Below are 11,594 nucleotides of genomic sequence, written 5' to 3'. Positions count from 1 at the left end.
GTGATTTCCCAAAGGGCAAGTAAATATTGTTTTTTTATAATAAAAAAAATTCATATAAAAAATACAGGTCAACAACTCGCAACACTATTAACCGACCCATTTCTAACCGGCTTAAAATGACCCGTTTTTAACATGAACCCAATTGATGGCCAGTTGAAATGTTTTCTATTCTATTATTTAAAAAAAAAAAAAAAAAAATCCTTTGTAGGCGGTGGATCATAGGAAAAGTGATTCGAGCGCTCCCATCCTTTATCGCCACTTTTTTAGGATGTAAAAAGACAACAAAGCCAACATTGTTTTTCGATGGTGCCTAGCCTTTGAGACATTTCACTATTTTAAGACCCCAATTACCTCGAAATGACGAAATCAAAGCAAGGGCGCCCATACAACTGAGAAAAAATCCGTCTTATTTTTAAAAAGACATTTCAGGCAAAATTTTTTTTGAGAAAGATATCAACTATACGTATAAAGCCCAACCCAAAAAAAAAAAGCCACATTCTTTTCTCTCTATCAAAAAAGAAACCAGAAATGGCGTGCAGGACCGCTTTGCGTTTTGTATTCTTAGCGGAACCGTGGGGACCCGTTTATCTCAATCGGAGCACAGCATGCGCTTCCTTGAGGACTCGTGGATCTTCTCCTACTCTCAGTCTCAGGTTGAGCAGCAAATTCAGGACCCGAGATTTTCACACGGCGAGACGAGCTCAACTCAATTGCTCTCACAACGAAACACCATCTTCTTCATCTGACGACCAGAACCCTCCTCAAGAAGCTGTTCTCAAAGCTATTTCAGGTTCGCCTAATGTCTAAATCATTCTCTTTATCTAACCCTGCTGTGTTTCTTTTTTTGTTTTGTTTTGTTTTGTTGGGATTATGTTATGGTCATTATTTATTGCCCAAATAGAAACAACCTCGTATATTTTATTTAACTTTTGATTTTCTAAGGTTGCTCTGTTATATGTTACACGTGACGTGTTTCTTTAATTCAGTGATTATATTTAGTTATATATTTTGATAAATGTAACGTTGGGTTGGTATTGGAAGCAGAGGTGTCTAAGACAGAAGGAAGAGTTGGACAAACCACGAATGTGGTGATTGGTGGCACCGTGACTGACGATTCAACCAATGAATGGCTTGCTTTGGATCAGAAGGTATCAAACTCCCCTTTCCTTCAAGTTATTCCCACCTTTTCTGTTGTAGAATAACTCTAATTTCTTTTTCACTTTCCCCTGTGGTTTGGCAAAGAATTCGAACCCAGCTCAAAGCGTCTAAGAATCTAACCTTTGCGTATTGTTTATGTTAGAAAATTCACAATTTCGTAATAACTTAAGCTTTACTCTACCTCCCATTTAAAAGGTTAAAAATCCCACGTGTTGGGCCCCAATTATTTGGGGAGTTTAGGCCCACACATGAGGGAGAGTGTTAGAACTATGGTTAAATGATTGAGTTCACCGTTTTCTAGCCACTTAAGTTTTAAATTTGCAGGAAAAAGCTTTTTATGTTTTTAAAGTATAGATAAGTTTATTTAAATGAATGAACTGTGGCTCAAAGCTTCAGTTCTATAACATTATTTTTCTGGTAAGGCGTATGTATATTAGTATATTACATTTGTGGTTCAGAAAGAGTGGTCTACTTGTGGTTAATTTTGATTACAATGCTATAAGGCTTATGAAAGTAATGGTGGTATTGTTATTTGAACAGGTGAATTCATACCCAACAGTAAGAGGGTTTACAGCAATTGGAACTGGTGGTGATGATTTTGTGCAAGCTATGGTTGTCGCTGTTGAATCTGTAATTCAACAACCAATCCCTGAGGTAGTTATACTTTGCCTTTTCGTGTGAATCAATTTGTTCAAAATGTCTAAAAGTTAATGCATTGATCTATCTTAGCATTTAATTCATTGTGATTTAATTGAATGAAAAATTTTTGTGGTTCACAGGGTTAGTTTATGTTTATAATAAATGTTGTGCTACCTTTTGTCCATCAATTTTTTTTTTTTTTTTAGGATTTAGATTAGAGAAAATTTTAGATTTTTAATGACTGAATCTTTTTAGATTTGCATGTGTCCAAGAATTTCTTAGGGATCAAATTCTCGCCATTACATTTTGCATCAGTGCTAATAATTATACTATGAGCTAATAAAATATTTTGGAGACGAAGTTCAGTTAGATGCAGATGAACAATAATTACTGCAAAAATGAATCTTTAGGAATATTGAATTCGTTCACATTCTAAGAATCTAGTTGATAGTATTAGCAGATGGTTGTTGTCACCCAAAACAAAATAGATGCCATAATGGTGAGGAATTTATTCTGGATCAGCAATTATGGGGCTGTAAATGACCTGAGATGTTTATGAATGGCTTGGAAAGAAGCTTGTTTATTTTTTTTTTTTATTTAAGCTTGATTGTTCCAAATGCCAATCTCAAATATAGTAATGTGTTTCTATACAAGTCCGTAAGTTTGAGTCTCAAGTTGAATATGTGTGTGTATTGTTTGTTTGTATGTATACAAGTATAAAATAAGTTTGCAAATAAGTTCATAAATCTTTAATCTCTTGATAATATAAGTAGTCCATTTCATACTAAAAATTATATATGATTATCATTCTAGCAACAAAAGATTAAAGATTTTAATTTTTATAAGTTCATAAATGAAATTTATGTAATTATTTTAAATAATATGATCTCCACTATAATTTAGTTATTAATCTTTAGTATAGATCTGTGAAGAGTTAAAAAAAAAAGTTCAACCCCGTTTGGGAGAGGGGAAATGAATATAATTTTAAAATAATATTCTTTTGACCCCCTTGTTAGGTGGTTTAAATAGCTAGGAATGGACTTGTTTAGGAGTTTTAAGGAGGAGAAAATGGAATGGGTAGGATGGAAAACACCCGTTCCTCCATTTTCTCTCGAAAATCCAATATTTGATTCCCCAAAGATGAGGTGGAATCGGAGAGAAATGAATTTTGTTAATGAAAATTGAACCTAAGTTCCCATAATGGCCATTAAAATTTGTTAAAATCCTATATTACCCCTGTACCTTCAGCCCCTTTTTTCTCAACACAAGGTCACTTTCCTCATCCCTCTCACGCTGCACAGCCACTCTTTCTAACACCCAATCAATTCTAGCTTGTACGTGCTTCTCTCAAATGCATATTGCAAAGCTTAAATATGGGAAGATGTGAAGAAAGTAACCTAATGAATTACCATGGGATCAAAAAGGGTAGAGCAATTAGCTTCATTGAAATTTATGTTTGTGACATGAATTTCAAGTAGAATATACTCCATAATTGATCAATTAACAGATCATTTGAAGTATGTAGGGTATTCATGCAATATTCAAGTGCATATTTGGACGTAGAGGAAATCTAGTGCTTTAGTTATACATACAATTCGGTGAAATCAACCATTCTTGTACATATTAATTATTTATATTTGTATAGAAAATCATATAATAATGACATGAATTTTGACATCTTGGATCAGTTCAGGAACTATTTGAAACTTTTATAATAATGCTAAGCAAAAGAAATGTATCATAATTCGATAGTTAGGGGAGGGTGGATTCGAACCCAAGACATCTCTATTGGAAACATCAAGAGGTGCCAAGAACTATTTGAAACTTTTATAATAATGCTAAGCAAAAGAAATGTATCATAATTCGATAGTTAGGGGAGGGCGGATTCGAACCTGAGACATCTCTATAGGAAACATCAGGAGATGCCAGTTGAGATACAAGGCTTTTGCAAAAGAAAAAGAAATGTATCATAACATTATTTAAGTTTTTGTCTTGTAACTCTTCCATATCCTATGCAACTGCACAAGCAACCATTTTGTTTTAGGTGTTTACGAAAATTAAATGACTAACACATAGAAAGGGAATACTTATAAAAAGAGGGGTATAATAGTAATGTTATATTAAAAAGATTCATTTCCATTCATTTCTTTTAAAATATTTAGACAAGATAGCTTAATTTCATTTTATTCCTTAATAATATACTCATTCTATTCCATTCCATTTGGACCATTCTTTTATGAACTCCCAAACAAGGCATTAGTCATGGTATTTACTTTATATGATGAAAATAAGTTAATCAAGTAGCTCGCAAACAAGCTCAAGCTTGTTCTACAAATAATGAACCAAGTCTAAACATGTAATCTAGCTTGGTGATAGCTCAAGCTTGGCTTGTGCTCAAAATAAAATTAAAGGAACAAATCATAAACTTTTAAACATTTGGCTTGGCTCAATTATTGCCAAAATCAGGACTATGTGTTTGAGTTGAATCAGCCAAATCGTGAACTTCCATGCTTTTGTATATCTTGAGTAAGGTCAATGGGAGAGTGTTGACAACCTGTTGCCTCATTGTGAATTTGTTAAGGAGTTGTGGTCCCTCGTATTTTGTTTGTTTGGGGTGCAATGGGTGATGCTTGGTAGGGAGATAGAGCTGTTGGAGTGTTGGAATGGGGACTTTGTCAAAGGGGCTTTAGGTTTACTTTGGAGGGCTATCCCGTTGTTATGATCCTAGTGTCCCACATAGATTAAGTGAAAGTTTAACCACGAGTATATAAGCTCTTGGGTACCCTCTTGCAAGTTTGTTTTCAAGGGTGAGTTCTACCCATGGGTATGTATCATTTGATTTCAGAGCCAACTCCCGTATCGAGTAATCGGATGTAGCTAATTAAGTATGGGATCAAATGAGTTATGGCTTTGTGGTTGAATCTTAGAGGGGGTGAGTTAGAAGCTGTCATAATAGCTCGTCTTCGCAAGGAGATAAGGTCTAAAGACCTATGGTTGATACCTGATGAACTTTTCATCCAAGAAAAGGTGAAGGAGTGGTTGAGAAGTACCATGCATGGTTCTCCCCCCCCCCCCCCCCTTTCTCTGGTTCTTTCTTTCTCTTGTTCCCACCCAGCAAGATATGGCTCAGCCAAAAAATGTGAGCGCCCCACTCAGACAGTGCTCTGAACGTGAAAGTGTTATGTTTCACCCCCTTCTCCCACAGATTAAAAAAATGAATAGGTGGGTGGAGCAGCCAAAAAGTGAAAGGGCTACCATCAAGTTAGTTTCAATAGAGTGAGCCATCATGTATGTTGGCTGCGGGCGTGATGGTATGTTATGATCTTAGTGTTCTACATTGATTAAATGTAAGCTTAACTATGCGTATATAAGCTCTTGAGAACCCTCTCCTTGCAAGCCAATTTTCAAGGGTGAGTTCTACCCATGAGTTTGTATCACCTGTTGTATCTTATGTGGACTATTTGAAATGAACAGAATAAGTGAACTTTTGAGGACTCGAAACAGTGCATGATAGAAGCTGAAGTTGATTTATTTTTATTTTATTATTTTTGTGTCCTGTTTGATTGGATGACTGTACTTCCATGTCATTCCTATTCCTCTTTCTTAGATTTTCTTGATTACTGTAACGTAGCTTGAGGATGTTGAGGATGCCATTTAGCACACAGCTAGTGTATTGATAGGCATTTTCCTTGTTTTGCATTTTAATAAAACTTTTTCTCACTTATCACAAAGGGATAATGTTGTGTTACAGCCTGATGTGTCTAATAAGATTTGATTGATGCAAACAGCTAACTATCGTATACCTAACATATGACTGCAAATTGAAAGATCAAAGTTAGAAACAAGAAATGAAAACTTAAATTTGCAGTTATGGCTTTGTGTGTGATATTTACCTGTCACAGTTTTCCCTTGACTTTTTGTGTGGGCACTAAAGAGAAGTTGAAATGATGCAGGACTGTTTAAGAAATTCAACACTAGACTAGGTTTCTTGATGAATTCTTGAATAAGGAGTGACGTTTAAGAGTTTAGGTTAGAAGAGAATGAATGTTGATGGCTGTTTGGGGCTGAAACAGGGGGTAAACAAAAAATAAGATAAATAAAACACTAGGCAATCACACCTAGGTCTTCCTAAGCATCACACCTAGGGTTCCTTGGCATCACACCTCGGAGAAGTTTGCATCACACAAACAAAGCTTAAAATAAGCTGCTGAATTTTATTAATCAAAATATTCTGAAATAACATGACTACAAAAGAGCCTTTATATAGAGGCTATAATTATCCTTTTCCTAGTAGGACTTGGATTCTAAATAACCTATTCCTAGAATGAATAGGAATACTAATAAAAATTAGATAAAAGACTTAATAATACGTAAACATAAAATAAGACTCATGGGCCTTTGGTACGGCCAAGAACAGCCCTTTTCCGGATTTCTGGAAATTACCAAATTGCCCTTATTCTAATAGAACTTAATTAAAACTGATCCAGGAGCAACTAAACAATAAAATAAGACTAAGCAAGGTCCCATGAGAACGTCCCATCATCCGAAACATCCCAAATTAAGGCTTGAGCATTAGAACCAGCTTTTCGCCTCTCATAGGTCTTCAAAGTGGGTTGCCACTTACGTTCCCCATCAGAAATGTTATAAGCTTCCATGAATTTAGAAAATCTTGGGTGGAGTATTTAATGATTAAGGTGGCAGGTTCTTGGAATGGTATTTGAGGAGTTCTGATTTGTTAATATATAATAGTACAAACCCTTTTGAAGGAGCATCTTCTTGTATTAGACCAGCTGTAGGCCAGAGAACGCAATAGGTCAATACCAAATCAAGTTTCAAATTAGATGGTTTTGATTTATTAGAGTTGAAGTTTGAGAAGGCTAATAGAAAAATGAAATGCTAATGGGATGTCACCTGATTGATTTTAAATGATGAGTCAGATGAAAAAAAAAGTGATGTTGGCATGCTCACTAGTTCAGATGGGTTGATGGTTGACCTCAATGGTCAAGGCATTCCCAAAAAACCACATCTATTATGTCTACAATGTGTAAAGAGAAAATTGATGCCAAAAGAGTCTTTAGTCCAAAGGCTGCCGCTTCCATGACGATAATGATATAGGCTTCAAGCATTTTGGGCAACACGTAGCCATAACACAACTAGACAGCACATTTTATTGGTCACACATTAAGGGTCTGTTTAAATACAGCTTATTTTGTTAAAAATTGAAAATTGAAAACACTATAGCAAAATAATTTTTAAATGGGTGAATGGTGCCCTGAGACCCATTTTTAATATTTTTTTCTTCTGAATAAAGTGGTTATGGGTCCCGTGAACAGTGTGTGAACAGTTACTTTGTCCCCTAAAGCTGAAACGCACGCAGGAAAAAAAAAAAAAAATGCTGAAAATGCAGACGCAGGTTCATCTGGATCCAAACACATACTAAGAAACTTGATCAAGAAAATTATTATTTGACAAGTGACATTGCTGAGCATTGAGCAAGGATGTTGAAATCTATTGATAACTGTGTCAATGAAGATAGGACTAGAAATGCTCAACGCAAATGTGGACTATGAATACCTGCAACTTATGATGAGGGGGTATCAATCAATATGTTTCATGGCCGTACAAAAAAAATTGAGTAACAGCTCTAAGGCTGCCAGGAGTCGCCAACGAGAAGAATGTTGTTCCAGTTGGAGACTATTAAAGGCAGAGCAGGAAGACTGAGAAGAGCGTGCATTATATTGGGAAAGATTTGCAACTAGGATTGGATTTGTAATGCCATAGCAAGTAGTTTGTCCAACATTATAAACAGGATAGAAAGAAACCTAGCCTAAAATCCAAGGAATTATGTTATTACTTATCAAAAATAGAAAAAATAATCCAAGGAATTGTGCTGCCATGGATTCTCTTTAACCTCCTTAGTAAGTTTGTTTCATGGTGCAGTTAAGAATAGGATACATCCATTTAATCATTCTTTATAATCATGCCTTAATCTATGGGTGAGAAGTTGACTATGGTAGTGACCCCGTTTTGGGAAAATCTTTTGACTTTGTCTCAAGATAATGAGGTTTATAATATTATGGTTATTACATTGGATGTGTAGGGGTTTTGGTTTTCTTACTTTGGTCTTTAGCCCTTAGGCTTGATGAGAAATCTGACTCTTGACGTAGAGATGTTCTTTTAAAAATAATTTTAGGGTTCCAAACCCAAGGGTGGCAACTAAACCAAATTAGCTTTGTGCCTGATGAACTTTTTACTTTTGCATCAATTTAGTTGCTGATGAAAACAAGTTCCATGTCTTGTTCTGTGAAAATCATGCTCATTTCAAAATAATATTAATCATTCTTGAAGTGTAATTGCTGATTTATTTTTTTGACAGCTAGACATTTATCAAGAGCTAAACAGATTAATAAAATGGAGTATATCGGTATCAATACTAATCCAATCAACATTTCCTCATGTTTTCAACAGGGTCGTGTTAGGCAGAAAGTGTCATCAAGAGGAAAATATGTATCTGTGAACATTGGACCCGTTCAAGTAGTTTCCAGTGAGCAGGTTTCTCTCTCTCTCTCTCTCTCAAATATGCACACATGTTAACATTCGAACTTGAAATCAATGAAATTTTATTACCTCTTTATAATCTACTAAATCCTCATGGGGGCAGACAAGGAGTGAAGATAATTAGGTGACTTAAAAGGGAAATAAAAAGGGACAAGTAGGTGAATTAATGTGGTTTATATATTGTCTTGGAGTTTGTTAACATGAAAATTATTGTACTCCAGGTCCAAGCTGTATACAATGCCATGAGGAGAGATGAACGGATGAAGTACTTTTTGTAGTGTTTCTATCATTCTAATTTTTTATAGATTGCTGATCATCTAGAGCTGCATGATTGTCCCATTCTATTCACCTCAGTTTCTCTTGCTCTCTTTCCATGTTAGCATGGCTTATGTTCTTTAATTAACCCATGATATCATTGTAGGCAAGGAAATAATAGTTCAAAATTATTCAATTAAATTATTCTTACCTATAAAATATATATAGTTCAAAATTAATCTATTGTATATGCTCAAGATTTAATTGTTATTGATTTGTAACAAAAAAGTAGAGCACTGTGCCAAGCTTGTAAAAGAGTTCCATTGCCTTCTGCCTATAGTTGTAAGAGGCTCTAGGCATGGATAGTTTGGCAAGAAATGTTAGGGCGCATTGAAAGAGAGGATATTGGTTTTGTCTGTTTGTTGACACAATATATTTCCAGGTGAGAATGCTAAAAGGGAAATGACTTATTCTTACTTATCAAAAAAAGAAAAGAAAAGAAAAGAAAAGGGAAATGACTTATTCTCTATTCAGCTTATTTTTGTTACTATTCATGGACCCCACTACATTTCTTGGTACTATTTATGGGTTCTACTATACTATTTCAGCTAATTTTTACCTTTATCTATAGTACTTTCAGTAATAAGTTTTCAGTTTCAGCAAACTAAGCAATATCCAAACAGACCCTAAGTGTGTGTTTGGCTCCAGCTTAAAAAACTAGCTTATTTTATTATTTAGCTTATTTTATTACTATTCATGGGCCTCACTGCACTTTTTGGTACTATTCATGAGTCCTACTGTACTATTTCAGTTAACTTTTACCTTTATTTACAGTACTTTCAGCAAAAAGTTTTCAGTTTTAGCAAAATAAGTGGATTCCAAACAAACCCTAAGAAATCTTGTTTCCGTTGTTTTTTTTTTTTTTGGGTTGTGTCCCATTCATACTTTTAAATTAAGATCTCAAGGGGTAGCACGCTTGGTTTTGAGTGGGTGAGCAAGCATGAGAGTGTGTTTTGGGGAGAGGAGTATTTGATTTTGGCATAAAATGTGTTAGATTAACGGTATATGACGAAATAGATTACAGAATAGTAATGAAAAGAACCACATGTAGGTAAAGTGTCAAAAATGAAACCACAAATAGGCAAGTTGAATTTCGAGTAAACTAAAGGTGGGTAAGTTGTAATTTCCCCAAAATATAATGTTTCCCCCTAAATAAACAATTTAATGCATTAACTTTTCTGCCCATTTTCAAATTTTGATATTTCAACCAAGGAATTCACGTTGGAAAATGTTGTCGACATGCCATTTGAACAAAATTTCAAATACCATGTAGTCAACTCATTATTGGGGATTTTTTTTTTTTTTTTTCAAAATAACACCCATTTTCAAACAATTTTGTTAGTTAGCATAGTTTTTAAACTATTTATGAAAGTAACATCTCGAGTCTCTTAGACTTTGAGTTTACTATAGCAAATCGAGTTTGTATGAATCGATTTCAAGGGGAACTCGAGTGTGTAGGAGACGATTTGCAGTGGAACTTGAGTATTAGAGACTCGAGTTCCTGGAAAACAACCTTCGCCTGAGGGAATCATACACGTTCGTGGGTTCAATCTGAGCTTGGGTTCGTGGGTATCACCGCTTGGATCGTGGGTTTGCCACTTGGGTTTGTTGGTTTGTGGGTTCGCCGACTAGGTTCGTGTGGTTATTGCTTTGATCTCTTGTTTGTGTTTGGGTTTGTTTTTGTTGTTTCTTTGGTTGTCATGGATTTTTTTTCAAAGGAGAGCAAAGGAAGAAGAAGAAGGGCTTTTTGGCTTTCTCATGTGGAACTCGAGTGTTTAAAACACGAGTTCCAAGTGAATTTTCGTTAAAATCGAGTCTGTGATACTCGATTTGCTACAGTGATCTCGAGTTTCTTAGCCTCTAGATGATACTTTGCTAAATAGTTTAGAAACGATGCTAACTAACAAAATTGTTTTAAAATTTGTGTTATTTTGAAAAAAAAATCCCATTATTGGTGGTTGTCCGCAGCTCCAACCTAACTATTGTGAGGACTTTTAAGACTGAACAGTAACATGTCCAAACTTTGTTGTGTGGCAAATGGCAATTGGTAATTGCTGTCGTGCTGTAATTGCCTATATTCAATACACTTGAAACGATGACTAGAAAAGAAGAATAAGATCAACTCTCATATTCCAGAAGAAAACATAATGGCAATAAGCCAGTAATAGTAATATTCATCATCAATTTTTGATCATTGTAGATGGTGAATTTGGGTAATAAGTGGGTGGTTAGACATGAGGATTTTGCATTGTGGAGCATCTTCAACACACTATATATATATATTTTTTGTATTGTTTGGAGAGTAAATAGTAGTTTTTGACATTTTGCTTACTTACCTTTTCAAATACACTTTCTAATAAACTTTGTATCATTTTCACTATTCGTAACCCCAAAGATCAAACATTTTCACTCAAAAAGCAAAGACCACACATTTATTTCTACTGCATCAAAGAGATAGAGAGCATCACTGAGAGACAGAGATTGGTGTTCCAAAATCTAAAGAGAGAGTCGCCCGGAGGACTTAGGCCAACGAAGATCGGCGTTCACCATTCATTCCACCCCGTTTTTGTCCCCTCCCTACCGCTGAAAGGACATGCTACCTAGATGGGTTAGATTGGTTTCTGTCTTCTTTTTTTGCTTTTATTTATTTATTTGATTAGTTTTAAGCTCATGTTTATGTTTGGATCTCCTCTTTTGAGAGAGAGAGAGAGAGAGAGAGAGAGAGAGAGGATTTGGGTTGAGTTAGTTGTTGTGAATGTTGAATTAAAATTGAATATTTTAATCAGTTGGTTGAATTTTTTATTCCAATTAATTCTTTTACTAATGAATAGTAGGTCATCAGACTGAAAAAGTTATTGTTCATTAGCAAACAATTTTTTGCTAATAAACAGTAACTTAGAGAATCTGTTAGAGCAACATTTTGT

General features: G+C 34.9%; 1 protein-coding gene across 2 annotated transcripts; it reads left to right on the top strand.

The window, feature by feature from the left end:
• The first annotated feature begins 457 nt into the window (after positions 1-457).
• Positions 458-11,358, top strand: LOC115979235. Of its 2 annotated transcripts, none has more exons than XM_031101215.1 (5): positions 458-790; positions 1,045-1,148; positions 1,699-1,812; positions 8,266-8,349; positions 11,066-11,358. In XM_031101215.1, the coding sequence occupies exons 1-5, from the start codon at positions 529-531 to the stop codon at positions 11,126-11,128; spliced, it is 627 nt and encodes a 208-aa protein (XP_030957075.1). In that variant the 5' UTR covers positions 458-528; the 3' UTR covers positions 11,129-11,358. The 2 variants fall into 2 exon arrangements, with proteins under 2 accessions (XP_030957075.1, XP_030957076.1); XM_031101216.1 differs by lacking the exon at positions 11,066-11,358 and adding an exon at positions 8,577-9,013.
• Positions 11,359-11,594: the final 236 nt, after the last annotated feature.

The sequence above is a fragment of the Quercus lobata genome, chromosome 3, assembly GCF_001633185.2.
Source record: "Quercus lobata isolate SW786 chromosome 3, ValleyOak3.0 Primary Assembly, whole genome shotgun sequence".
In the NCBI taxonomy this organism is placed as follows: domain Eukaryota; kingdom Viridiplantae; phylum Streptophyta; class Magnoliopsida; order Fagales; family Fagaceae; genus Quercus; species Quercus lobata.
The sequence above is the reverse complement of the archived record's forward strand: the minus strand, read 5'-3'. Positions and strand labels throughout refer to the sequence as shown.

What these genes read in the sequence shown, in the direction of transcription:
- LOC115979235 (XM_031101215.1), top strand. Translation starts at nt 529, where the DNA reads ATGGCGTGCAGGACCGCTTTGCGTTTTGTATTCTTAGCGGAACCGTGG. An exon ending in GGCTTGCTTTGGATCAGAAG is followed by an intron (nt 1,149 to 1,698) that starts GTATCAAACTCC and finishes TTATTTGAACAG; the next exon opens with GTGAATTCATACCCAACAGT. An exon ending in TTCAACAACCAATCCCTGAG is followed by an intron (nt 1,813 to 8,265) that starts GTAGTTATACTT and finishes TGTTTTCAACAG; the next exon opens with GGTCGTGTTAGGCAGAAAGT.